Here is a 27,938-nt window from a genome sequence, read left to right on the forward strand (position 1 = left end):
CCACCAGGCCTCACCTCCAACACTGAGGATTACAGTTCAACATGAGAGTTGGTGGGGATGCAGATCCAAACCATATCACCTTATTAACGATTAAAGATTAGCATTATTCCCCTAGTCAAAACTTTGTTGTTTCCTTACTATCGAGAGAATTGACCCTTAATTCTGTGTGTTATTTGAGCCTTCTTACCAATCAGTTTCCCTACTTATCTATGTCCTGATTCTTTTTTTTTTTTTTTTTTTTTGAGATGGAGTTTCGCTCTTGTTGCCCAGGCTGGAGTGCAATGGCGAGATCTCAGCTCATCGCAACCTCCACCTCCCAGGTTCAAACGATTCTCCTGCCTCAGCCTCCTGAGTAGCTGGGACTACAGGCGCCCGCCACAATGTCCGGATAATTTTTGTAGTTTTAGTAGAGTCGGGGTTTCACCATATTGGCCAGGCTGGTCTTAAACTCCTAACCTCAGATGATCCACCCACCTTGGCCTCTCAAAGTGCTGGGATTACAGGTATGAGCCACAGTGCCCAGCCTCTATGTCCTGATTCTAACTCCTCCTACTCATACTTTAGTCCTGGATTCAAAACCCACCTCCTCTACTTCTATCCACGCTGACCTCTCTCCCCTATTACTATAGCATACTCATGGTACATCTCATTTTGGCAGCTTCTTTATCAAGTGATTAATGTGTATGCTCAAGTGAACTAGATGTTTTGTGAACACAGAGAATGAGATAAGATCCCTTGCCTGGAGGAGGAAACGTTGCTCTTTTGTCATGCTATGTTTCCTGAGAGCAAGCCATGTATCCACAGGGAAATGGAAGTCTTCAGGTTCTTCCAGGGTGTCTCTGTGCCATGAACATGCTGGAATTTCAGAAAGCCTCGCTAAATTGAATTAAATTCTCTCTCTCGCTCGCTCGCTCACTTTCCAATTGATTTAGTTGAAGTGCAATAGCTAATATGCACTTAAACTGTCCAAAGTAACAGAACTAGTCCACTACCGCTAGGCCGTGAACGACTCTTCCAGGCGTAAGAAAGGAAAACCCACCCTGGTGTGCTGCCCGATTAGCAACAAGGAAAAAGTTGCTCAATGCAAGTCTACTCTCCTGGTGGGAGCCTTGTGGTTATGCTGGGTTATACTTGGTTGTGCAGGTGTAAACTGCTGCAATGGGAAATTAAGTGTGGTGACCAAAGGCGTGATGCGCAAAGGAGTGAGGAAAGGCAAAATGAGCAGAGTGGGGAAGAGGAGTAGCAGAAACCTCCCAGAGCAGATGAGCGGCAGGGCCATCAAACAAGGACTGGCTTCCTTCTCACATCACCAAGGCCAGTCCCTGGGAACCACAGTTCAGACTTCACATATTTGTAGCAGTAAAGGCTTGATGTTGGCAAGTTTATTTCCCAGACACCTGTTCCCGCAGGTAACAGCAGCCGGAGCTGACTCTGAGGTCATCTCTTTCAAAGGTACCGAGCTGGAAGGATTTGGAGAAGCACAAACCCCAAACCCAGGTTCTTCTCCATGGGGCCCCGGGATCAGTCGGAAAATCTAACCAAAGCAGGAAAAACTGGCGAGCCTGGAGAACGGGGCAGAGTTGGAATAGAAGTCCCCGTTGACTTCAGGCATCCCTGTCTCTCCCACCCTAAGCCAGGAGAAAAGTCCGCTTCCTGCAGACGACCTCAGACCAACCAAGGTGCCCGCCGAGTCTCTACTTGCAGGTCCGGCCCACGATTTCCACCCATCTCTTTCCCCCTGGGGCGCGGCGGCGGCAGGCGGGGTCACCAGATCCCCCTAGCCCGGGCCCCTCCGGGCGCCGGGGACGCTGACGCTTGCGCTCCTCCTCTCTCGCCTCCCCTCCCCATCTTTCCCCTCCTTCTTCGTCCAGTCCCTCCCCCAGCCTCGGCGCAGGGGGGCCGGGCTTGGCTCCGCGAGGCCCGTGCATTCCAGAGAGCCCAGCGAGCTAGAGCAACAAAGGAGCCGAGTTGTCGGCGAGGAGAGCTCGGGGGGCTGCGGCGCGCTGGGGTGAAGGTGGCTCCCGGGCCGCGGGCTGGCGCGGGGGCGGAGCCGGAGCTGCACTCGCACCCCCGGCCCGCGCCTAGCCTCCCTCGCAGGGCTGGGAGTTGGCTTTAATGGTGGGAGAGGGAATGGGGCTGGGGATTGGGGGCCCAGGGGGCTCCCAGGGCTGAAGACAACTTGGATTGCGAGGCGAGAGCTTTGGGAGTCGTGCATCCCGGTCCGGGCCTCCGCAGCCCAACATGGGCCCCAGGTTCCAAAGTTTGCGAAGTTGGGCGCCGAGGGGCCGGGGCGCGTGGAGCGTCCGGAGGGGCCCGGGCCCGGTTTCTCTGGGCGCACAGGTCGCATGAGCCGCCTCCGCGCCCGCAAGGGTCGTGCGTGTGGCCAGTGGGCTCCGAGGAGCGGGCGGGGGCGCCGGGGTTTTTGCTGAGTTGGCGGGGTTGGCCATGGCCGCTGCCCGCCCCGCGCGGGGGCCGGAGCTCCCGCTCCTGGGGCTGCTGCTGCTGCTGCTGGGGGGCCCGAGCCGGGGGGCGTCCTCGAGCGGGAACGCGACCGGGCCTGGGCCGCGGAGCGCGGGCGGGAGCGCTAGGAGGAGCGCGGCGGTGACCGGCCCTCCGCCGCCACTGAGCCACTGCGGCCGGGCTGCCCCCTGCGAGCCGCTGCGCTACAACGTGTGCCTGGGCTCCGTGCTGCCCTACGGGGCCACCTCCACACTGCTGGCCGGGGACTCGGACTCCCAGGAGGAAGCGCACGGCAAGCTCGTGCTCTGGTCGGGTAAGTACTCCGGAGCCGGGTTTGGGGGGCGGGAGGTGCTACGGTAAGACGGGGGCACCCTTGGAAAGAACAGGCTCAGGCCTGAGCCTCGGAGAGGGCGGGGACAGCACCCAGGAGAGTTGGAGGGACAGAGTCCGAAACTTTGGGGGCGGGTTACGTGCAGGATGGGACCCTCGGTCATGGGAAAGGGAGGGCAAGAAAGTTGACGAAGCGGGTCACAAAGGTCCCGAGCTGGTGGGTGAGCAAAGGATGGCGGGGATGAGGGGCCCTTGAGGAGGGGGCTCTAAGCCACGGGAAAAGACATTTTGTAAGAAGAGGAGATGCTCCACCTACTCTGGAAGCAGGGTGCCAGGGGATTCAAGGAGGTGTTCAAGACCCTGGGGAAATTGGAGTTGGAGAGGAAAAGGGGAGGGATGACGGTGGAAGAGGTTTAGGCATTTGGAGGGAAGGGTAGGGGGACATGATCAAGTGAAGTTTTGAAGGAAATGAAACCTCCTTAACGATGAGTTATTAGAAGGTGACCAGAAAGTCCTGGAAATCTTGATTTGGGAGACAGGAAAGAAGCCTGGAGAACTGTGATCTTGTCTGACTTTCACAGGAGATTTCATTCAGTTTGTGCATCTGAAAAACGGGCACTCTGACGCATGCAGGAGGTTATGAAGGAATAAGACCTTTCTAACGATTATTTGTGTGTTCTTTGGAAATTTGGTTACCCAGGCTGGTCAGGGCTGTGGAAGGACGCTTAAGTCTGGTGTGTTGAGAGCCTGTGGACACTTCCATGGTGGTTTGAAGTCCCAGAGCCCCCTCACTGGAGTGGCAGAGTCTGAAAAACTGCACACTGAACCCAAATGTCCTTCCTTAGCAGTGTAGAGTATACGCTCTCCCCACCTGTCACTTTTCTAGATGAGGCCTGGAGGGTGCTGGGGAAGGGAACTGGCCTTATCAGCCCTCACTTCTAGCCAGTGTGATTCTAAAACCGTTCTTGAAAAAGAAAAGAAAACCAGGAGCCAGGAGCAGAACTGGGAGCCTCCCTCTTTTGACAGGGCTGGGGTACTCCATGTCTTAGCTCTGCCCAGGGGGCTGGTGAGGACTGTAATGTAGGGAGTGTATGTAGACCGCCTGTCATTGACAAGTTCTCAGCCTTTGTCAGATGTTGGACAAGTCCATAAGGTTCCTGGCTTAGTTCAGATGCTGGAGGAGGAACTTGGAGGATGGTATCCATGGTACCCATAAGGTGGAGCTGCATCCTTTGTGGGGATCAGGTTCTAAAGTCAGCACAGCACGTTAGACAGAAACCATGTGTAATCAACAGTGGTTTTGAAAACTCTGCAGATTACTGTAGTGTAAGGTTGATGTCGTTTTGCATATACACTCCTTTTACGACGTTTGCATAAATGTGTTACATGTATACTCATACATAACAATGGGTATACATAGAAGATAATAATTGTAATTTTAAAGTTACGTTCATGCAAAAGACTGAAAGAATAATAGTAATAAAAAGAACACCAAAGTAAGATTAAGCAAGGTTGCTTTGAGCACCACTTGAGTTTAGGAGCGAGCTGAATGGAAAGTTCAAATCTCTCAGCACTAGAATCTTACCCAGTTCTGAGTTGCTCATGCTGTCAAAGGATAATCTTTCTGTCCCTCTCTTTATTGATTTTGCAGGGACCCATGGTTTAATTTTCCCAAGTTAAATGCATGTTTGATGTTGCCTCCTTGCAGTTACCATCAGATCAAGGAGGAAGGGTATGAACCTCTTTCCAGCCCATACTCTTGAGAGCAGCTGCTGAGCAGACAGAAGTAGTTTAAGTTGGAACATGTATGAGTTAGTACCATCTGCTGGTTGTGCAGGTTGAAATCTCACTGTCTGTGCCTTTTGGCAGGGTAGGGTCCTGCAGAGACGCCAGCACTGAGCCCAGCACCATTAGTTCCATTAGTTCACTATGAGTTCTCTGCCACCAACCACCATCACTCAGCTCATTCCTGTTTCCATATGCGTTCTGATTGCGCTCTTTCTGCTTGGGTCTTGCAAGTGGAGCAGAAACAGGTGTTAGCTTGAGCTGGGTAATGAGTAGGTAGAGTGAACCCGAGCCTTGAGCCTGGTGTGAGAATCACAGCCAGGTCAGCTGGTAGCCTCTGGCAAGTTATTTATTGTGTCCTGAGTTAATCATCTTGATTTTGCATTAGACATGATCAGTGTTACCTGGCTCTTAGGGGTGTTTTTGTGGGTGAAGGATGAAGGTGATCTAGGTTGTCTTCATCAGTAAACTCTTGAAGGTAGAGACTGGGTCTTCACTTTTTTCAAAGCCTCTGAGTACACATCCATGCTTCCATTCATGCATTCAGTTATGTATTGAATGTTTGCCGTATGTCACATTCTGGGCATGTAAGGATGAAGAACACAGACATGATCCTCTGTCATCAAGAGGAAGACAGGTTGGGCATGGTGCTCACACCTGTAATCTCAGCACTTTGGGAGGCCGAGGTGGGAAGATTGCGCAATCCCAGGAATTTGAGACCAGTCTGAGATCTTGTCTCTAAAAAAAAGAGGAAGACAGACCATTCAACAAGCTTTAGAAATACCTGTGAAAGGGCCGGGCATGGTGGCTCATGCCTGTAATCCCAGCACTTTGGGAGGCCGAGGCGGGTGTATCATGAGGTCAGGAGATTGAGACCATTCTGGCTAACAAGGTGAAACCCCGTCTCTACTAAAAAATACAAAAAAAAAAAATTAGCCAGGCATGGTGGTGGGCTCCTGTAGTCCCAACTACTTGAGAGGCTGAGCCAGGAGAATGGTGTGAACTCAGGAGGTGGAGATTGCAGTGAGCTGAGATAGCACCACTGCACTCCAGCCTGGATGACAGAGCGAGACTCCATCTCAAAAAAAAAAAAAAAGTAAAGTAAAAAAGAAATATTTGTGAAAGATACTGTAGCATTTTAGGGTGCTGAAAAAGCACAAAGGACCCAAAGAACATCCCCAGAAGAACTGACATTTAACCTATAACTTGACACATAAGCAGGAATTGCCTGGCTGAGGGAGAGTTGAGGTGTGAAAATCCAGATAGGAAGAGGAAATAGCATGTACAAAGATGTAGAGGTAGGAGGGCTTGGTGCTTTTAAAGAAAGTATAAGAGTTGCAGTAGAGGGCCGGGCGCGGTGGCTCAAGCCTGTAATCCCAGCACTTTGGGAGGCCAAGACGGGCGGATCACGAGGTCAGGAGATCGAGACCATCCTGGCTAACACTGTGAAACCCCGTCTCTACTAAAAAATACAAAAAATTAGCCGGGCGAGGTGGTGGGCGCCTGTAGTCCCACCTACTCGGGAGGCTGAGCCAGGAGAATGGCGTAAACCTGGGGGGCGGAGCTTGCAGTGAGCTGACATCCGGCCACTGCACTCCAGCCTGGGCAACAGAGCGAGACTCCATCTCAAAAAAAAAAAAAAAAGTTGCAGTAGAACTGGATCAAAGCGTGTAAGGGGTGGAATTGTAAGAGATCAGACCTAAAGAATTAGAAAATAAAGAGATGTATACCTCATATTAAGTTTGGATGTTATCCAGGGGATGATAAGGAGCCATTGAAAGATTTTAAGGGAGAGAGATGTAATTGTCTTTGCATTTTAGCTGGATCTCTTTAGGTGTGGTGTGAAGAAGCCATAGGAGCAGGGAAAGCCTGGAGCCTGACTTCTTGACCAGGGGATGTCGAAGTAGCCCAAGTAAGAGACGATGGTGGTTGGGACTTGGTAACAGGACAGAGGGAATAGGCAGATTCCACTAACTTTCAGAGGTAGTGCTCAGAGGGCACTGATGAGTTAGGTGTGGAGCCTCAATGAGCGGGAGGCCTCAGGTTTCAGGCTTGGATGGAAGGTGGTGCCATTCCCTTTCACTAAGATAGAGAATGCTAGAGGAGGAAGAAGTTTAGGCAGGAGGTGTGGCTTTGATTTTGGCCATGTGAATTAGAGATGCTCATTGGACATCTATGTGGAGATTCTTGGCAGATCTGGAAACAGGAATTGCTGGAGAGAGGTGGCTACTGTGTGCTTCCTTGGCCCTGACTACTGGGGCTTTGGAAGGATGCCATTGACTGAGGAAATTTATAGCTCAGGTTGGTCCAATTTCTAGGTCTGTATAGACCTCAGGTCTTTCCTCTGTCTTTCATCTCTCTGGCCTCAGGCTTCTTCAGTCACTTAGCATCTCTCCCCTTTACAGCTGGAAATGCCTCCTCCCAGGCATTCCAAGCTGACCAGACAAACATAATGTCCAGGCCGTGGTCCACCTTAGGCCAAACCTGGTTTAGTAAGTGGGGCAAAAAAGCAGAGAGGCCTGCAGCTGGCAGTGATGATGGGTCCCTGAGAGCCAGCACGTAGCCTCCTTAACCACTGCTGTGCTCTGTGTGGTACGTAAGTGTGTGGCCCTGTCACCTTGCCCAGGTGCAGGTAAGTAGGAGAGAGACAAAGGCTAGGAGGAATTTCTTGTTTGCCTGTCACACGTTGAATTGAAGGGTGACAGGAAGAATGTTTTTGGTGATGATGGATTATTTTCAGGGACAGATCAGAAAGAATTTCCTTAGAGCTTGTCCCAAACTTGGATGATGATCAGAGTCAGTTAAAAAGATATATATGGCCAGGTGTGGTGGCTGATGCCTGTAATCCCAACACTTTGGGAGGCCGAGGCGGGTGGATCACAAGGTCAGGAGATTGAGACCATCCTGGCTAACATGGTGAAAAACCCCATCTCTACTAAAAATACAAAAAATTAGCCGGGCGTGGTGGTGGGCGCCTGTAGTCCCAGCTACTCGAGAGGCTGAGGCAGGAGAATGGCGTGAACCCGGGAGGCAGAGCTTGCACCACTGCACTCCAGCCTGGGTGACAGAGCAAGACTCCATCTCAAAAAAAAAAAAAAAAGGTGTGCATATATATATATGTATGTATGTATGTATGTATGTGTAGGCTGGATGCAGTGGCTCACACCTGTAATCTCAGCACTTTGGGAAATTGAGGCGGGAGATTGCTTGAAGCCAGGACTTCGAGACCAGCCTGAGCAACAAAGTGAGACCCGATCTCTAAAAAAAAAAAAAAAAATTAGCCAGGCATGTTGGCACACACCTGTGGTTCCAGCTACACTGGAGGCTGAGGCAAAAGGATTGCCTGAACCCAGGAGGTTGAGGCTGCAGTGAGACATGATCACACCAGTGCACTCCAGACTGGGCAACAGAGCAAGACCCTGTCTTAGAAATACATATGTTTACATGTATGTATGTATACACACACACACACACACACACACGTATAGGGAAAGTATAAAATACAGAAAAACATACATGGGCCTAAGTCTTTTTAAAAAACTTTTTAAAAAATTAATTATTTGAGAAATGGGGTCTTGCTGTGTTGCCCAGGCTGGAGTGCAGTGGCTATTCAGAGGCTAACTGATTGTCTGCATGGTACTTATGGTGCCTGGAATAGCTGGGACTACAGGCATGTGTTCTGTGCCAGCCCAAGTCTTCAATTTTGCTTCAGATCTTTAACTTTTTAAGTGTGAAATATAACATGTATGTAGAAAATTGCATAAAACACAGAGGTACTAAATAACAAATAATTATAAAGTGGCATCTGGGTCAATAACTAGAAAATGGTCAGACCCCAGAAGCTCCCTCTGTGTCTTGCTAGTCACATCCTCCTCCGCTTGCTCACATCCTCTCCACTTTTCAGTAATCACTTCCTTTTTTTCTCTATGGTTTTACCTCTTAGTTTTGGAATCCATAAGCAGTATATTTCAGCTTTGCATGTTTTTGAACTCTATTCAAATGGAATTTGTATAAAATAATATGCTGTGCATATTATTTCTTGCTGCTTTTACTCTACATTATTATGTAAGATTCATCCATGTTATTGCAGGTTATTTCTTTTTTGTTTGTTCATTTGTTTGTTTTTCTTTTTTTGAGACAGTCTCGCTCTGTCACCTAGGCTAGAGTGTGGTGGTGCGATCTCGGCTCACTACAACCTCCACCTCCTGGGTTCAAACGATTCTCCTGCCTCTGCCTCCCAAGTAGCTGAGACCATACGTGTGCACCACCATGCCTGGCTAATTTTTGTATTTTTTAGTAGATATGGGGTTTTGCCATGTTGGTCAGGCTGGCCTCAAACTCCTGACTTCAGGTGAGCCACCCCCCTCATACTGCAGCTTATTTCTTCATTGCTGAATAATATTCCATTATATGAGTATACCACCAATTGTTTACCTCTTTTATTGTCATCTCAAGTTTTTGCCCTCTGTGAATAACATTGCTGTGAGTAGTCTTTTATGTATATCCTGGTACAACTGGCACAAGTTTCTCCAGGTATATGCTGAAGGAGAATTGCTAGCTAATAATGCACATGCACACTTTAGGCTTTTGCCAAACCATTTTTCAAAGTGGTTGTACCAACTTATACTCCCACTAGGTAGTAGAAAGTCAACATTGGTTCACATGATTCCCAACACTTGGTATTATCAGCCTTTTACATTTTTGCCAATCTACTGGCTATGTTGTGGCATATATTTGTGGTTTTAATTTGAACTTCCCTGATTACTAGTAAAGTTAAATGCCTTTTCAAATGCTTACTGGCCATTAGGAGTTCTGCTTTTGGGAAGTGTCTGTTCAAATCTTTGACGTATTTTGCTATAGGGACTATCTGTCATTTTTGTAAGATTTGTAGGAGTTCTTTATATATGCTAGATATGAGTATATAGGATTACAAAGAAAATAAATTATATTGACATAGTTATCAAATATAAAAATGCAAGTAGGTGGGCTTATTTATACAATAAATAAGATCTGGTGCAGGTGTAATAACCACTATAATATCAAAGTGATTATTGACATTATTTCGAGATATCTGCAACAAAATATCTGGTTTCCACTTGTGACAAAGCCACAGGTACTATTAACATTATGTGCTGTGGGCCAGGCGTGGTGGCTCATGCCTGTAACCCCAGCACTTTGGTGTGGGAAAAGAAAGAGAGATCAGACTGTTACTGTGTCTATGAAGAACGAAGTAGACATAAGAGACTCCATTTTGTTCTTCTGATGGCAGACTTTACCGTGACAGTGGAAGTGGTATTGTATGTCCAGGCACCGCCGGCCACTATCTTCATGCAGGAACCACAGTGCCCCCCAAAAAAAAAAAAAAAAAAAAAATTACACACTGTGATGTGTTGCTTACATTCGTAATTGGAGGAAGAGCCAAATTTTGGTTAGGTGTAATTTTTTTCCTATTGAAATTCATGGACCTCAATTTTTCCAAGAATCCTTTGTGAACCATAGGGTAAGAATGTTACTTACAGAATATCAGTATCTAGTAGAGAGTCTGAGCTATTCTTGATCACATGTGTGTGTGTGTGTGTGCACACGTGTGTGTGTTTTAATAGAGACAGGGTCTGACCGTATTGTCCAGGCTGGTCTTGAACTCCTGGGCTCAAGCGATCCTCCTGCCTTGGCCTCCCAAAATGCTCCTTTGTGTTTTAATATACAAATACTCGGTGATTTTTTACTGGGATTGCATTGACTATATAGATTAACTTGGAAAAAAAAGAGACATCTTTACAATAGTGAGTCTTCCAAACATTGAACATTTTTATATTTCTATCTATTTAGATCTTTCCTTTTCTCAATATTCTGCACAGATTTAAATACTTATTATTTGTTAGACATTCCTAGGTACTTGATATTTTTGATGCTGTTGTAAATGATGCCTTTAACACTTATTTCACTTTGTTTGTTGCTGAAATATAGAAATAAAATTGATGCCTTTAACATTTATTTCACTTTGTTGCTGATATATAGAAATAAAATTGATTGTGAATTCAATAAACTTGCTAAATTTATTCTATACACATAGTCATATAATTTGTGAGTAATGAGTTTTGTTTCTTCTTTTCCAAGTCTTATATCTTTATTGCTTTACTCAAGGCTTCCAGTACGTTGTTAAATAGACACAACATCTTAATTCTTGATTTTTCTGGATCCTAAAAAGAAAGCTTTTCTACCCTTCACCATTAAATTTGATGTTTGATATAGGTTTTTTATAGTTAATTACAGTTTATCAGATTAAGAAAGTTTTCTCCTATTTCTAATTTGCCAATTATTCTTTTGATCATAGATGGATGTTGAATTTTATCAACTTTTTTTTTTTGGAGATGCAGTGTCACTCTGTCACCCAGGCTGGAGTGCAGTGATGCGATCTCAGCTCACTGCAAGCTCTGCCTCCTGGGTTCAAGCAATTCTCCTGCCTCAGTCTCCCAAGTAGCTGGGACTACAGGCGTGTGCCACCACGCCCAGCTAATTTTTTGTATTTTTAGTAGAGATGGGATTTCACCATGTTAGCCAGGATGGTCTCAATCTCCTGACCTCGTGATCCACCCGCCTCGGCCTCCCAAAGTGCTGGGATTACAGGTGGGAGCCACCGCGCCTGGCCGAATTTTATCAACTTTTTTTTGCACCCATTGAGATGATAATAAGATTTTTTTTCTCCTTTAACCTGTTAATGTAGTAAATTGCATTGATTGAACTTTCTAATATTAAACCAGCCTTAGAACAGTGGTACTCAACTTGATTCATCATCAGAATCACACAAATAAAAAGTCTTTTTAAAAGTCTATATCAGCCGGGCATGGTAGCACCTGTATTCCTGTTTCTTTTTTTGTTTCATATTTTATTAAAAGAAATAAAATAATACAGATAAAGCTGATATCCCCTTTCTTTCTCTTTTCAGTTTCATATCCTTCTTTTCTCTTTGGAAAGCTTCCCCATCCTAGTAATTTGTGTATTTCTTTATTTTGTTTTTAGGCTCAAGTTTTATTTGTTTTTTCCTTTGTTTGTTTGTTTTGTTTTGTTTTTGTAGAGATGGGGTGTGGCCATATTGCCCAGGTTGGTCTCGAACTCCTGAGCTTAAGTGATCCACCCACCTTGGGCCTCCCAAAAATGCTAGGATTATAGGCGTGAGCCACCATGTTCTGCCTTAAGCTTAATTACTTTTAAAAAATAGGTTATACATATACATGGCACAGAATTCAAAAGGAACAAGTTAAGTCCTATTTCTGCATCCAGCTACCCATTTTTCCTCTGCAGAAGTAACCACCAACACTGGTTTGTGTGTCCTTTTGGAAATATCTGACATCTGTCTAGATGTAGATGTGCTCTTAGTCTCTCCTCTACCGCCCAACCAGTACCATGCTCTACAGACTGTTCTCCACTCAACTGAGTCCATGTAACATTACAACATTGGACATCATTCCATTTCAATGCACATCCTGTCATGTACCCCATAAGGAGACTTTGGTTAACAATGAACCACATGTGATGGTGTTCCCTTAAGATTATAATACCACATTTTTACTGTAGCCTTTCAATGTTTAGATATGTTTAGATACAGGGATACTCACCGTTGTGTTACAGTTGCCTGCAGTATTCAGTATAGCAACATGCTGTACAGGTTTGCAGCCTGGGAGCCGTAGGTTATACCGTATCACCTAGGTGTGCAGTAGGCTCTACCATCCAGGTTTGTGTAAGTGCACTCTATGATGTTCACACAAAGATGACATTGCCTGGTGACACATTTCTTAGAAGATATCCTCATTGTTAAGCAACACATGACTATAGTTCTACCCTGAAAAGTGTTCTATTATAATGGTGTACGTTATTTTACTTGGTTGGTCTCCTATTGATGGGTATGAATTCAAGCTGTTTCTACTCTTTTGCTATTACAAACAGTGCTGCAATGAATAATCTATATTATCTTTGGGAACATGTGAAGTAGAAGTACTAGTATAAAATTTTGGGACCGGGGGCGGTAGCTCACGCCTGTTATCCCAGCACTTTGGGAGGCCGAGGCAGGCGGATCACCTGAGGTCTGGAGCTCGAGACCAGCCTGACCAACATGGAGAAACCCCGTCTCTACTAAAAATACAAAAAAATTAGCCGGGCATGGTGGCGCATGCCTGTGATCTCAGCTACTCGGGAGGCTGAGGCAGGAGAATCACTTGAACCTGGGAGGCGGAGTTTGCAATGAGCCGAGATCATCGCGCCATTGCCCTCCAGCCTGAGCAACAAGAGTGAAACTCAGTCTCAAAAAAAAAAAAAAAAAGGTAGATAATGCCAAAGTGATCTCCACAAGTGTTTACTAATTTTCATTCCTACCAGCAAATATAAAAGTGCCAGTTTCCCCTCATACTCTTTATAGTACAGTCTTTGCTTTGCTTTCTTTCTTTCTTTTTTCTTTTTTTTTTTTTAGATAGAGTCTTGTTCTGTCACCCAGGCTGGAGTGCAACGGCGATCTCGCCTCACTGCAACGTCCACCTCCTGGATTCAAGCAATTCTCCTGCCTCAGCCTCCCAAGTAGTTGGGATTGCAGGTGCCTGCCACCACACCTAGCTAGTGTCTATAATTTTTTAGTAGAGACAGGTTTTCACCATGTTGGCCAGACTTGTCTTGAACTCCTGACCTCAGGTGATCGACCCGTCTCGGCCTCCCAAACTGTTGGGATTACAGGCACGAGCCACCACGCCCAGCCCTCTTTATGTTTTTAAAGGCCATTAAATGGCCTTGAGCCCAGGAGTTCAAGACCATCCTCAGCAACATGGTGAAACCTTGTCTCTACAGAAAAATACAAAAATTCGCCAGGTGTGGTGGTGTGAGCTGGTAGTCTCTGCTACTCAGGAATTTGAGGTGGGAGGATTAACTGAGCCTGGGGAGCTCAAGGCTGCAGTGAGCTGTAATTATGCCACTGCACTCCAGCCTGGGCAACAATGTGAGACCCCGTCTCAAAAAAATAAAAAAATAAAAAATAAATAAAAACGTAAAGAGATGTTCGACCTCACTCTTTTTTTTTTTTCTTTTTTTTTTTGAGACGGAGTCTCGCTGTGTTGCCCAGGCTGGAGTGCAGTGGCCAGATCTCAGCTCACTGCAAGCTCCGCCTCCTGGGTTTACGCCATTCTCCTGCCTCAGCCTCCCGAGTAGCTGGGACTACAGGCGCCCGCCACCGCGCCCGGCTAGTTTTTTTGTATTTTTTAGGAGAGACGGGGTTTCACCATGTTAGCCAGGATGGTCTCGATCTCCTGACCTCGTGATCCGCCCGTCTCGGCCTCCCAAAGTGCCGAGATTACAGGCTTGAGCCACTGTGCCCGGCCGACCTCACTCTTAATAATACAAATGTGGAATAAACTACAATGAAATACACTTTTTAAAAACTTTTATACTTTTTATCACTTAGTGATAAAGATCAAAACATTTGCAAATGTGATCTGTTATTTGTCTTTTGCCTATGTTTCTATAGAATTATGCAATTTTTACTGATTTGGAGGAGCTCTGTGCATATAAGGAAATTAGCTCTTGTGATAAGCATTGAAAATATATTTTTTGAGTGTCTTTTCTTATGATTTTGTATTGATTTTTCTGAAGTCTTTTGTTTAAATCTTTTATCTCATGGTGTGTAGGTTTTGTGTCATTTCAGAAGGCCTTCTCCACTCCAAGGTTTAAAAAATCATTTCCATCTTTTCTTCTAAAACTTTAATTTTTAGAAAAACAATGTAGTTATTTTTTATCCATCTGGACTTTTATGTAAGAAATGGGGTAAAGATCCACCTTATTTTTTCCCTAGATAATTTCTCAGTTGTCCTTAAAGATTTATTTAATAATTTCTCTTTTTCCTGGGGAGTTTTATTTTTAAGGTATGAAACCATATTCACGATGAGAGGGAAAAAAAAAACAATCAAATTACACATTTTTAAAACCTGATTGTTATCACAGATATAAAAAGATTGAGAAAAATTACAGTTTTTTGTTTTTTGTTTGTTTGTTATGAGATGGAGTTTTGTTCTGTTGCCCAGGCTGGAGTGCAGTGGTGCCATCTTGGCTCACTGCAACCTCTGCCTCCCGGGTTCAAGCGGTTCTCCTGCCTCAGCCTCCTGAGTAGCTGGGATTACAGGTGCCCTCCACTACACCCGGCTTATTTTTGTACTTTTAGTAGAGACGGAGTTTCACCATGTTGGCCAGACTGGTCTTGAACTCCTGACCTCATGATCCACCCACCTCGGCCTCCCAAAGTGCTGGGATTACAGACTTGAGCCACCATGCCCGCCGACACAACCTTTTTATTAACTGCCTTATGTTTCTCTAAAGCATTTTACTCCAGAGAGCTCCCCCCATTTTAAATATACTGTGCAATAAAAGTAAATATCCAGTAAAATTCACTTTTTCTTTGTTGAACAGTTCTAAGTTTAGACAAATGCATAGACTTGTGTAACCAGCCACCACATTTAAGATAGAGAACAGTCCTTTCACCTCCATATATTCTCTCATGCTACTATTTTGTAGGCAAACCCTGCCCTCACCCCAATCCCTGGCACCTACTTCTCTGTTTTCTACAAGTACCCATGTGCTGAGAATTTCTGGTGACTGTTTTTAGGGTTTTGTTTTGTTTTGTTTTGTTTTTGAGGCAGAGTCTCATTCTGTTGGCCAGGCTGGAGTGCAGTGGCACCATCTCAGCCCACTGCAACCTCCGCCTCCTAGGTTCAAGTGATTCTCTTGCCCCAGCCTCCCGAGTAGCTGGGATTACAGGCATGTACCACCAGGACTGACTAATTTTTGGATTTTTAGTAGAGACGGGGTTTCACCATGTTGGCCAGGCTGGTGTTGAACTCCTGACCTCAGGTGATCTGCCCGCCTCGGCCTCCCAAAGTGCTGGGATTACAGGTGTGAGCCACCGCGCCTGGCCAACTGGTAACTGAATTGAGTCAAGTGGGAACTGTTGCCTGAGGACATTGCTGCCATTTTTTTTTTTTTTTTTTTGCGACGGAGTCTCGCTCTGTTGCCCAGGCCGGAGTGCAGTGGCGTGATCTCGGCTCACTGCAAGCTCTGCCTCCCAGGTTCATGCCATTCTCTTGCCTCAGACTCCCAAGTAGCTGGGACTACAGGCATCCGCCACCACGCCCGGCTAATTTTTTGTATTTTTAGTAGAGACGGGGTTTCACTGTGTTAGCTAGGATGGTCTCAATCTCATGACCTCGTGATCCACCCACCTCGGCCTCCCAAAGTGCTGGGATTACAGGCATGAGCCACCACGCCCGGCCGGAGGAGGACATTGCTTCTTAACTGGCAGAAACTTGCTCTGCACCCTGGAATATATTCTGAAAGCTGGGAGCAGTCAGAGGCCTCAAACAAATAATCATAAGAGCTAACATTTCCTGAGCGCTTACTACATAACAGGTACTGCCAAGGGCATTTAAAGTGTTATCTCACTTTTCACAGCAGTTCCATAAGGTAAATCTATCATCCCCATTTTACAGATGAGGCCACTGAGGCTAAAGATAAAGTACTTTGCGCAAGATCATAGAGCCAGGAAAGAGTGGAGCCAAGATTTGGACCCAGGCTGGCCAATTGCTGTGCGCATGCTCCTTACCCCTCTACTATATTGCCTTCCCTCCAAAGGAGAGGTTACCTGTCTCTGCCACCCCCAGCCTGGAAATGCGACCAGCACCCACATTGGCTCTCACATCGTCATATTCTCTCCTAATGCAACTTCTTGTTTGGGAAATAGATATTGCTGAAGCCAGGATGATTCAGGAGGGGCTTCTGTGATGGGCAGGGTGGAGGACTATGCTGGGGAGGGGTGCTGGGAGATCGCCATCTGTTTCTGTCTTGCTGACAGCATTTTTCCCCTCTCCGCACTGGACAGAGCCTCCTCTGTTCCTCTCCATCTGACTTCCTGCTTCCTCCTCTGGCTTTGGAGTGCCTGGCTCCTCTGACTACTTCTTCTTAAGCCCCCATCTCTTCTCTCTCTCACTCCGCTTGGTAAGAGGAACAAGGGTTCTGGGGTCTGGGCAAAGGGAAACATCTCCTGGCTCTAGCAAATGGGCCCCGTGAGGGTTGGGTGCACCCCTGAAAAGGTAAATCCACCCCGGGGAGCTCTACCAGAGGCATTACCACTCCCTAGCAGGGCATCTGGAAGCGGCAGTTATTTTCTTAAAACTCAAATTATAGTAAGCATACAGAATAGCACCCAGATCATGAACTTGATTCCCACAGGGTGAATACACTCCTGTAACCAGTATCAGATCAGGAGATAGAATATTCCCAGCATCCCGTGTAACCAGTACCAGATTAAGAAATAAAACATTCCCAGCAACCCAGAGGTTCCTCTCCAGGCTCTCTTCTAGTCACCGTCCCTAGAGTAGAGGGCTGGGGTGTTTTTGTTTGTCATAATCACTGCTGGGTTCTACTGGCATTGAGTTGGCAGAGTCTAGGAATCCTAAGTGTCTGCAATGCATGGGACAGTCCTACCGTATAAAGAACTGTCCTGCCCAGATGCACTGTTGAGAAACACTGTACCTGCCAGGTCTGACCAGTGATGGGCTGCAGTGTGGCAAAGGCCTGGGGAACAGGGGTGCAGCTGTGTCTGTGGGTCAGAGTGAGGAAGGGCCTTCACTGTGATTCTGTTGCCACCCTCAGGCCTCCGGAATGCTCCCCGCTGCTGGGCAGTGATCCAGCCCCTGCTGTGTGCCGTATACATGCCCAAGTGTGAGAATGACCGGGTGGAGCTGCCCAGCCGTACCCTCTGCCAGGCCACCAGAGGCCCCTGTGCCATCGTGGAGAGGGAGCGGGGCTGGCCTGACTTCCTGCGCTGCACTCCTGACCGCTTCCCTGAAGGCTGCACGGTGAGTGCTCTGTGAGACAAGGTCCAGGCTCTCTGGGCTGGGCAGGACCGGGTATAGGGCAGGGTCCAGTGGGGAGCAGGGGAGCCCAGAGCTTTGTCTCCTGGAGACCCTGAGCCTACAGCCATGGGGTCAGCAAGCCACAAACTCAAACTGCAGTTCACTGGCTGGACCCGTCTATTAGGGATTCTCTATTTATTTATCAGTGATCACATGTTCAGCAAAATGTTTTGAGCACTGGCTGTGTTGGGTATTGTGGTGTTATGGGCATCACAGATGACGGGAGCCTATCAGGAAGTTTCTCATCTATGTTGGGAGTCAAGGCATGAGCATGTGAAACAGCTAGAGCCACCAAGACAGGGGACGTGAGCTAGTTCTGAGTGGTGCAGGAGAGATCTTCAATGAAAATAATAACAGTAATAATTATAGTAATAATATCAATTAGTCCTGTTTACTATATGCCAAATACCATTATAATAAGCTCACGCCTGTAATCCCAGCACTTTGGGAGGCCGAGGCGGGCAGATCACCTGAAGTCAGGAGTTCCAGACCAGCCTGGCCAACATGGCGAAACCCCGTCTCTACTAAAAATACAAACATAAGTCTGATGTCGTGGCGCCTGTAGTCCCAGCTACTCGGGAGGCTGAGACACGAGAATCGCTTGAACCTGGGAGGTGGAAGTTGCAGTGAGCTGAGATCGTGCCACTGAACTCCAGCCTGGGCTGCAGAGTGAGACTCTGTCTCAAAACAAACAAACAAATAAACAAACTGGCCGGACACAGTGGCTCACACCTGTAATGCCATGACTTTGGAAGGCCGAGGCAGGTGGATCACTTGATGAGGTCAGAAGTTCAAGACCAGCCTGACCAACAGGGTGAAACTCCATCTCTACTAAAAATACAAAAAATTAGCCGGATGTGGTGGTGGGCACCTGTAATCCCAGCTACTTGGGAGGCTGAGGCAGGAGCATTACTTGAACCCGGGAGGCAGAGGTTGCAGTGAGCTGAGATTGTGCCATTGCACTCCAGCCTGGGCGACAGAGCCAGACTCTGTCTCTCTCTCTCTCTCTCTCTCAAAAATATATGTTTATTCTTTTAACCCTTAAACCATACCATGAGGTAAGTACTACCATCTTAGAAATGGGGAAACTGGCTGGGCGCCGTGGCTCACACCTGTAATCCCAGCACTTTGGGAGGCCGAGGCGGGTGGATCATGAGGTCAGGAGTTCAAGACCAGCCTGGCCAACCTGGTGAAACCCCGTCTCTACTAAAAATACAAAAATTAGCCAGGTGTGGTGTGGGTGCCTGTAGTCCCAGCTACTCGGGAGGCTGAGGCAGGAGAATTGCTTGAACCCGGGAGGCAGAGGTTGCAGTGAGCCGAGATTGCGCCACTGCCCTCCAGGCTGGGTGACAGAGCGAGACTGTCTCAAAAAAAACAAAAAAAAAAGAGAAAGAAGTGGGGAAACTGAGGTACAGAGAGGCCAAATAATTTGCCAAGCCAGTCCTGGGATTCAGGTCCCAGAAGTGTATCTCCAGCCACCCTGCCATGCTACCTGGATACCTTTCCCTAAATGAGAGGCTCGCTCCTGAGCTGCCTTGACACCATCTTTTCCCATCCCTGGTGCCAGAATGAGGTGCAGAACATCAAGTTCAACAGTTCAGGCCAGTGCGAAGTGCCCTTGGTTCGGACAGACAACCCCAAGAGCTGGTACGAGGACGTGGAGGGCTGCGGCATCCAGTGCCAGAACCCGCTCTTCACCGAGGCTGAGCACCAGGACATGCACAGCTACATCGCGGCCTTTGGGGCCGTCACAGGCCTCTGCACGCTCTTCACCCTGGTCAGCCGCGGGAGGGCATGCCCGGGATGCACTCTGCCTGGAACACGGGAAGAGAGCCAGAGGGAAGGGGGGCAAAGAGGTCTTGGTGGGGGTCCCCAGGGAAGGGTCATGCTCAGAAGGGTCCGGGGCTCAGTTAAGGGTGTCTGTGTCAGCGGAATAACCCTAACCTTGCAGAATGGCCCACTTCTCTCTTCTAGGCCACATTCGTGGCTGACTGGCGGAACTCGAATCGCTACCCTGCTGTTATTCTCTTCTACGTCAATGCGTGCTTCTTTGTGGGCAGCATTGGCTGGCTGGCCCAGTTCATGGATGGTGCCCGCCAGGAGATCGTCTGCCGTGCAGATGGCACCATGAGGCTTGGGGAGCCCACGTAGGTGTCTTGGGGACCCAGGGGTGAAGGTGCAGGGAGGAAGGCTGAAGTGTGCGTTTACTCCAAAAGGGGCAGGTGCATGTAAACCCGAGATCCAGAGCAGGATCTGGCTCTGCCTTACTGCATACTGCATGCAAGGTGTCCAGTGTTAGGATCTTAGTTTCAGAATCAGGACCTTCGTGGTTTGCATCTGCTCAAAGGGGTGGCTCCTAGAGCCTCCTCAGATCTCATCTGGGTCCTGTCTGCAAGCCCTGACTTCTGGGAACCTCCAGACCTCAGCAGCCGAGGGTCTGGGCACAGGGTGGGGAGACCAGGTGGAGGGAGTACGGAGTGACCACCTCAAGTGACACCTCACCTCTCTGCACAGCTCCAATGAGACTCTGTCCTGCGTCATCATCTTTGTCATCGTGTACTATGCCCTGATGGCTGGCGTGGTTTGGTTTGTGGTTCTCACCTATGCCTGGCACACTTCCTTCAAAGCCCTAGGCACCACCTACCAGCCTCTCTCGGGCAAGACCTCCTACTTCCACCTGCTCACTTGGTCACTCCCCTTTGTCCTCACTGTGGCAATCCTTGCTGTGGCGCAGGTATAGTGACTGGTAGGGACGGGAGTTCTGGATAGGGTGAGTTTGAGGGAGGGGGCCAGTAACCCACCTTCCCTCCCACCCCTTCCTGCCGCAGGTGGATGGGGACTCTGTGAGTGGCATCTGTTTTGTGGGCTACAAGAACTACCGATACCGTGCGGGCTTCGTGCTGGCCCCAATCGGCCTGGTGCTCATCGTGGGAGGCTACTTCCTCATCCGAGGTGAGTGAAGACCAGACCAGGACCAGCTGGGTAACAAGATGTGCTGGGCACTTGCTGTGTGTGATCGGGAGCCAGGAGCTGCCAACACAGCTGCCCCCATGCTGAGACCCCAGCTAGTTGCTACAGGGCCTTTGCACAGAGTAGAAGGTGACCCTCTAGGCAGACGAAACACTGTGAGCACTTCTTGCGGGACACCTTTGTGCTGGCCAGAAAAATCCATCCCTCTCTCCAGGGCCTTGGCCCAGGGCTCACAGCTTGTTTTTTTTGTTGTTGTTGTTTATTTTTGTTTTTGAGATAGAGTCTGGCTCTGTTGCCCAGGCTGGAGTGCAGTGGCACAATCTTGGCTCACTGCAAACTTGCCTCCTGGGTTCAAGCTATTCTCCTGCCTCAGCCTCCCCCATAGCCGAAATTACAGGCATGCACCACCATATCTGGTTTTTGTATTTTTAGTAGAGACGGGGTTTCACCATGTTGGCCAAGCTGGTCTTGAACTCCTGACCTAAAGTGATCCACCCACCTCGGCCTCCCAAAGTGCCGGGATTATAGGCGTGAGTCACCCTGCCCAGCCTCACAGCTTGTTAGGTGGAGATGGGCCAGGATCCAGCCCCAGTCAGCTCCTGGCCAGTGCGCTTGTGTGATGAACACCCTGAGTAATCTACTCTGCCCACTTGGCCCAACCTGGGTCCTTTGGTTATCCGTGTGCACATTATTAACTTAATGATATGTACTGTCAATCTTCTGGAGCTTGGTTTTCATCTTCTTTCTGCCCCCAGCACACACAGCTCTCAGCATGCATGGAATTAGTGGTCCCTGACTTTCCTGTCTCGGGCTGCCGTCCCACAGTAAGCCTCAGCATCTATTTAGCTCATTGTTGTTGGGTTTCCTTTGTGAACCTCAGTTTCCTCACCCTGAACTGCCAGCCTTCTGTTCAGTCTCCTCTTTCCCCTCTTTTTAGCATAGTGTCTGGGCCTCTGATTTGTGCTTCGTTATCATGCTGTCCTGGTGTGGTAATCACTAGCCACATGTGTTGAAACTAGTCCAGGCTGAGTGCGGCAGCTCACTCCTGTAATCCCAGTACTTTGGGAGGCTGAGACGGACGGATCACTTGAGCTCAGGAGTTCAAGACCAGCCTGAACAACATAGTGAGACCCCATTTCTACAAAAAATACAAAAGTTGCCTGGGCAGGGTGGCACATGCCTGTGGTCCCAGCTATGTGAGAGGCTGAGGTGAGAGGCTTGCTTGAGCCCAGAAGGTTGAGGCTGCAGTAAGTCATGATCATGCCACTGCACTCTAGCCTGGGCAATAGAGTGAGACCCTGTCTCAAAGAAAACAAGACAACAACTAAAAGAAACGAGTCCAAATTGAGGTGTATTGTAAAATGTGAAATACACATTGTATTTTAAAAAAAACTTAGCAGGAAAAAAATGTAAAATATCTCATTAATAATGTGTTACATGGATTATGTGTTGAAATGATTTTTATTTTGAATATATTGGGTTTGTAAAATATATTGATACTAGTTTTGCTTGTTTCTTCTAACTTTTTTTAAGTGGCCACTAGAAAATTGTCATATGTATGTGGATCACATATTTCTATGGGAAGGCCGGCATGGTGGCTCACACCTGTAATCCCAGCACTTTGGGAGGCCGAGGTGGGCATATCACCTGAGTTCAGGAGTTCAAGACCATCCTGGCCAACATGGTGAAACCCCACCTTTACAAAAATACAAAAATTAGCCAGCATGATGGCGGGTGCCTGTGATTCCAGGTGCTTGGGAGGCTGAGGCAGGAGAATTGCTTGAACCTGGGAGGCGGAGTTTGCAATGAGCTGAGATCGCACCATTGCACTCCAGCCTGGGAGACAGGGTTCCGTCTAAAAAAAAAACAACTACTATATTGGATAGCGCTGTTCTTGAGTTTATTTTATGCCTTTTCCATCAGAACAGCTTTGATCTGCCCCCTTCCTCAGGGGCAGCTAGGCCACGACCGAGGTTTCCTCTTCTCGTGTCTGTCTAGGCTCTGCCCTTGTCTTCCCAGTCCCTGGTAGACCTGCCACCAACTTCTCACCATTTCTCCAGTGTCTCTAGCTCCCCAGGCTTTCAGTCAGCACAGGGGTAATCAGACTTGGGACTCCAGAGCCTTAGGACCCTCCTCCCACTCACCCATCCTTCCCAGCAGGGCAGCCTCACCCCTGCTAATGTCTGAGGTCCCCCTTCTGTTCAGGAGTCATGACTCTGTTCTCCATCAAGAGCAACCACCCGGGGCTGCTGAGTGAGAAGGCTGCCAGCAAGATCAATGAGACCATGCTGCGCCTAGGTGAGTGGCCCCAGGACTTCGGTCTGAGGTCCTGGCCAGTCCAACACTGCACCCTCCTGGGGCTATGTGACCAGCAGGGTGCAGTAAGTCAGTGGGACAAGTTAGCCATGGGGACAAGGACAAGGGGTGTGTGTAGGTAGTAGTGGTAGTGGCAGCTCAGAAGAAGGGGGCCTACTCGGGGGGAAGAATTCAAGTTCATGCCGGGACTGGTTCCTCCTGCCCACTACATCCCACGTGGGCCCTCCCACGGCTGCCTCAAGTGCCCTTCTTTATTTTAGAGGAAGCAGTTCTTGAACTGAGCCCAGGATGAGTTCACCCCAGCCCGAGCGAGCGGTCTTTGAGGCTTCAGTGGGGCAGACTCCCTCCTCCCCACTGCTGCTGCGGGGCTGGGCTTGGTAACGTCCTGTCCTGCCCCTGTCCTCCACAGGCATTTTTGGCTTCCTGGCCTTTGGCTTTGTGCTCATTACCTTCAGCTGCCACTTCTACGACTTCTTCAACCAGGCTGAGTGGGAGCGCAGCTTCCGGGACTATGTGCTGTGAGTGAGGGGCATGGAGGCGGCAGTGTTGGGAGCCGGAGCCAAGGCCATAGGACACCCACTGGGCAGCAGGGATTTGCCAAGTCCCTGCTGCATCCAGCAGATTCAACTGATGGTGTCTGGGTGCATAAGGCATCAGTCTCTGCAGTTTCAAACATGGCAAACAACCTTTGCATCCTTTCTCACCTCTGCCCTTCCCTCTCCACCCCCTTGGTTGCCCCGCTGGTGCATGTGTGACTGTTAAGCAGCCAGTTCAGCTTTGTGACTGACACGAAGTTGCCCTCTAATTCTGCGTGCTCTCCCGCAGAGCCTGCTGTAGATCCCGGCACAGGACTAGTTACCTCTCTATGATCGGTTAATGACCTGTCAGTGTCGGCTAGTTTTGCCTGTGCTTTTTTGTGTCATAATGAGGATGGATTGGAGAGAGTAAGACATCTCTACTTCGGAGAGAAGCGCAGTGCCCACTGTTACAAGGACAGCCACTAAAATGGATGCTAGTCCAAGTCCTGACTGTGTCAGGCTCTTCCTTAAAGGTTCTGGCCTCCAGTCTGGGATACTTTAAACCACAATGATGCCTCCGTCTCTGCCCCAGAGATTTGATTTAATTGTCTGGGGCGGGACCCAGACGTCAGTAGCTATTAAAAGCTCCCCAGTTGATTCTAATGAGCACCCAGGGTTGAGATCAGCGCTGTGGGGCTTAGCCCTTTCTAAAGTTTTTGGGTTGATTGTCTGTGTCTACCCAGTAGACTCAGAAAACCCCACCTGTAGTTCCAGCTACTTGGGAGGCTGAAGCAGGAGGTTGCCTGAGCCCAGGAATTGCAAGCTGCAGTGGGCTGTGATCGTGCCACCGCACTCTAGCCTGGGTGACAGAGCAAGACCCTGTCTCAAAAAAAGAGAGAGAGAAAAAAGGAAAGCCTCACCTGCCTACATCCCCTCACTGTAGGTGTCAGGCCAATGTGACCATCGGACTGCCCACCAAGAAGCCCGTCCCTGACTGTGAGATCAAGAATCGCCCGAGCCTTCTGGTGGAGAAGATCAACCTGTTTGCCATGTTTGGAACTGGCATCGCCATGAGCACCTGGGTCTGGACCAAGGCCACGCTGCTCATCTGGAGGCGCACCTGGTGCAGGTGGGCGCGGCAGCCAGCCCCTCCTGCCCTGCCCACCTCACCCTCAGCCTTGGGACCCCATCTTCCGGTTTTGTCGGGTCCTGCTTCTAGCGCAGCCTTGGTCAGTGGTTCACCACTGCCCCCTGGTGGCACCTCCTGTCCTTGAGTGGCCCAATGCCTGGGCCTGGGCCAAGTGCAGAGCCAGCTGTCATCATCTCTTAAGAGTGGAGTGATGGGAGGGCTGGGCACACAGGAGCTCTGCATTCTGGCCGCACTTCTTTGCAGAGAAGGCCTCTACTCCTGAGTCTTTGAAGGACTTGAGGCCCCTGGGAGCCTCCTTCTCTGGAAAGAGTGGCATCGCTGGCCCTTCCCAAGATTCGATGGGAAGCGGCTGTTTCTTCACGCTCCTTCCCTATCCCTTCTACTCTCAGGTTGACTGGGCAGAGTGACGATGAGCCCAAGCGGATCAAGAAGAGCAAGATGATTGCCAAGGCCTTCTCCAAGCGGCACGAGCTCCTGCAGAACCCAGGCCAGGAGCTGTCCTTCAGCATGCACACTGTGTCCCATGATGGGCCTGTGGGTGAGCCTCGCCCCTCCTCCACCGGAGCCTCCTGGCCCCGCGCTGCCCATGTGCTATTCTCTCCCAGCCTGCTGGGGGCACACTTGGAAGACTGACTGTGTGGAGCAAGGCACTCTCTCTGTCACTCACACACCCATTCTTCCCCAGGCCCCTCCCACCCTCTGGGGGGCTTCCCGTCTCTGTTTCTGCCCCTGGGTCTGCTTGCCAGTGCTTGGGTTCCAAGAAGACTCCGCAGTTGCTATCCCTGGGCAAGAGTAAGTCAGGGTTCCAAGAACTGGATTTCTGCCCTCCAGTTAGGCCCTTTGGGGACCTGAGGCCCTTCTCTTCAGATTCTGAAGGGGTAGAGATCACCGTGGTTACAGGGTGAGCGTTCTCTGGTGAGCAGGAGGGACTGGCTGTGGGAAGATGAATGGCACTGAGTATGGGAGGCACTGCCAGGGACTGGGGAGTCACTATTCCTTCTCCTTTCCTTCCTTCTATTCCCACAGCGGGCTTGGCCTTTGATCTCAATGAGCCCTCAGCTGATGTCTCCTCTGCCTGGGCCCAGCACGTCACCAAGATGGTGGCTCGGAGAGGAGCCATACTGCCCCAGGATATTTCTGTCACCCCTGTGGCAACTCCAGGTATGAGGGTTCAGGCTGCTGGAGGAAGATGGAGGGGCGCAGAGGCTGGGGGCTTCTGGGACTGGAGTACAGGGGCTGTCAAAGGAGGAGGAAGAGGAAGGAAAGGCGCCAGAGGATCTGAAAGGTGGGGCTGAGGCTCTAAGAGTCTAGAGGCCTGGGCCCCAGAACTAACAGGGTAAGGGCTCCCAGGAGAGTGGGGGTGGCATGGACAGAGCCAGGGCCCCAGGCTCATGTTTTCTCTCCTCCTGTCAGTGCCCCCAGAGGAACAAGCCAACCTGTGGCTGGTTGAGGCAGAGATCTCCCCAGAACTGCAGAAGCGCCTGGGCCGGAAGAAGAAGAGGAGGAAGAGGAAGAAGGAGGTGTGCCCGCTGGCGCCGCCCCCTGAGCTTCACCCCCCTGCCCCTGCGCCCAGTACCATTCCTCGACTGCCTCAGCTGCCCCGGCAGAAATGCCTGGTGGCTGCAGGTGCCTGGGGAGCTGGGGACTCTTGCCGACAGGGAGCGTGGACCCTGGTCTCCAACCCATTCTGCCCAGAGCCCAGTCCCCCTCAGGATCCATTTCTGCCTAGTGCACCAGCCCCCACGGCCTGGGCTCACGGCCGCCGACAGGGCCTGGGGCCCATTCACTCCCGCACCAACCTGATGGAGGCAGAACTCATGGATGCAGACTCGGACTTCTGAGCCTGCAGAGCAGGACCTAGGACAGGAAAGAGAGGAACCAATACCTTCAAGGCTCTTCTTCCTCACCGAGCGTGCTTCCCTAGGATCCCGTCTTCCAGAGAACCTGTGGGCTGACTGCCCTCCCAGGAGAGTTCTGGATGTCTGGCTCAAAGCAGCAGGACTGTGGTAAAGAGCCTAACATCTCCACGGGGAGGCCTCACCCCAGGGACAGGGCCTGGAGCTCAGGGTCCTTGTTTCTGCCCCACCAGCTGCAGCCTGGTTGGCAGCATCTGCTCCATCGGGGCAGGGGGTATGCAGAGCTTGCGGTGGGGCAGGAATGGTGGAGGCAGAGGTGACAGTTCCCAGAGTGGGCTGTGGTGGCCAGGGAGGCAGCCTAGCCCACGTCTGGCCGATGAGGGCTGGCTGCCGTTTTCTGGGCTGATGGGTGCCCTTTCCTGGCAATCTCAGTCCAAAAGTGTTAATTTTTTCATTAGTCCTTTGTCTAAGTAGGGCCAGGGCTCCCTCTTCCTCTCGCAGGTGTTTGTGGGGCTGGAAGGGCCTGCTCCCATAGGGGCCATGTCGCCTCTTAATAGTTGGCCCTACCCCAAACCCATCTTTTGTTCTCCTGTATCCTCCTTCCCTTGTTCCATTTCAGTTCAATATCAGAGCTGCCAACCTCTTCACATTTCTTTTTTTTTGATGAGGACCCAGAGCTGCTGCACACACTCACCTCCAACCCCCTCCCCTCGCTGCTGGGCCCCATCGCCACGGGAGAGACTGGTTCAGCTCTAGGGCCTCAGCCTGGAGTGGGATAGGAGAGGAGAGTAATGGGGCCTCCGAAAGATGTGTCATCTCTTCCTCACACCCATTCAGTGGGGGATGGGTCCTCTAGACTTGAGGGGCTGCCCTGGGAAGCTGCTGTAGCTTCAGCCAGGCAAGAAAGCTTCCTTCAACCTGCATAGCCGGTGGGTGAGATTCCCACCTTCCATAGCCTCCAACCATGTTCCCAAGGCCCCACTTTCAAGAATCAGACAGCAGGAAGCCATAGATGCTGGCTGGGTTCCAGGTTATGGGGAGAAGAAATACAGTCAATAAAAGGTTTTTGTATAAACTCTTTGTGTGTTTTTTTTTTGTTGTTTTTTTTTTTTTTTTTTGAGACGGAGTCTCGCTCTGCCACCCAGGCTGGAGTGCAGTGGCCGGATCTCAGCTCACTGCAAGCTCCGCCTCCCGGGTTCACGCCATTCTCCTGCCTCAGCCTCCCGAGTACCTGGGACTACAGGCGCCCGCCACTGCGCCCGGCTAGTTTTTTGTATTTTTTAGTAGAGACGGGGTTTCACCGTGTTAGCCAGGATGGTCTCGATCTCCTGACCTCGTGATCCGCCCGTCTCGGCCTCCCAAAGTGCTGGGATTACAGGCTTGAGCCACCGCGCCCGGCCCTTTGTGTGTGTTTTGTTTTGTTTGTTTTTTGTTTTTGAGACAGAGTCTTGCTCTGTGGCCCAGGCTGGAGTGCAGTGGTGCATCTCTGCTCACTGCAAGCTCCGTCTCCCGGGTTCACGCCATTCTCCTGCCTCAGCCTCCCAAGTAGCTGGGACTACAGGTGCCTGCCACCACCCCTGGCTGATTTTTTGTATTTTTTTTAGTAGAGACG

The 27,938-nt window shown here is 49.6% G+C and overlaps 1 protein-coding gene across 12 annotated transcripts; it reads left to right on the plus strand.

The window, feature by feature from the left end:
• Positions 1-1,772: 1,772 nt before the first annotated feature.
• On the plus strand, positions 1,773-27,401 carry SMO (smoothened, frizzled class receptor). Of its 12 annotated transcripts, none has more exons than XM_077997301.1 (14): positions 1,802-2,773; positions 6,396-6,487; positions 17,254-17,459; positions 19,084-19,293; positions 19,491-19,663; positions 20,031-20,250; positions 20,345-20,468; positions 22,692-22,784; positions 23,212-23,320; positions 24,264-24,449; positions 24,860-25,008; positions 25,156-25,262; positions 25,497-25,631; positions 25,884-27,401. In XM_077997301.1, the coding sequence occupies exons 3-14, from the start codon at positions 17,313-17,315 to the stop codon at positions 26,271-26,273; spliced, it is 2,043 nt and encodes a 680-aa protein (XP_077853427.1). In that variant the 5' UTR covers positions 1,802-2,773; positions 6,396-6,487; positions 17,254-17,312; the 3' UTR covers positions 26,274-27,401. The 12 variants fall into 12 exon arrangements, 8 of the variants coding, with proteins under 8 accessions (XP_001093150.2, XP_028702112.2, XP_077853427.1 ...); XR_013415523.1 differs by lacking the exon at positions 6,396-6,487 and adding an exon at positions 13,040-13,159 and having other exon boundaries at positions 1,872-2,773; positions 25,156-25,371; XR_013415524.1 differs by lacking the exons at positions 6,396-6,487; positions 25,156-25,262 and adding exons at positions 13,040-13,159; positions 25,302-25,371 and having other exon boundaries at positions 1,872-2,773.
• Positions 27,402-27,938: the final 537 nt, after the last annotated feature.

The sequence above is a fragment of the Macaca mulatta genome, chromosome 3 (assembly GCF_049350105.2).
Source record: "Macaca mulatta isolate MMU2019108-1 chromosome 3, T2T-MMU8v2.0, whole genome shotgun sequence".
NCBI lineage: Eukaryota > Metazoa > Chordata > Mammalia > Primates > Cercopithecidae > Macaca > Macaca mulatta.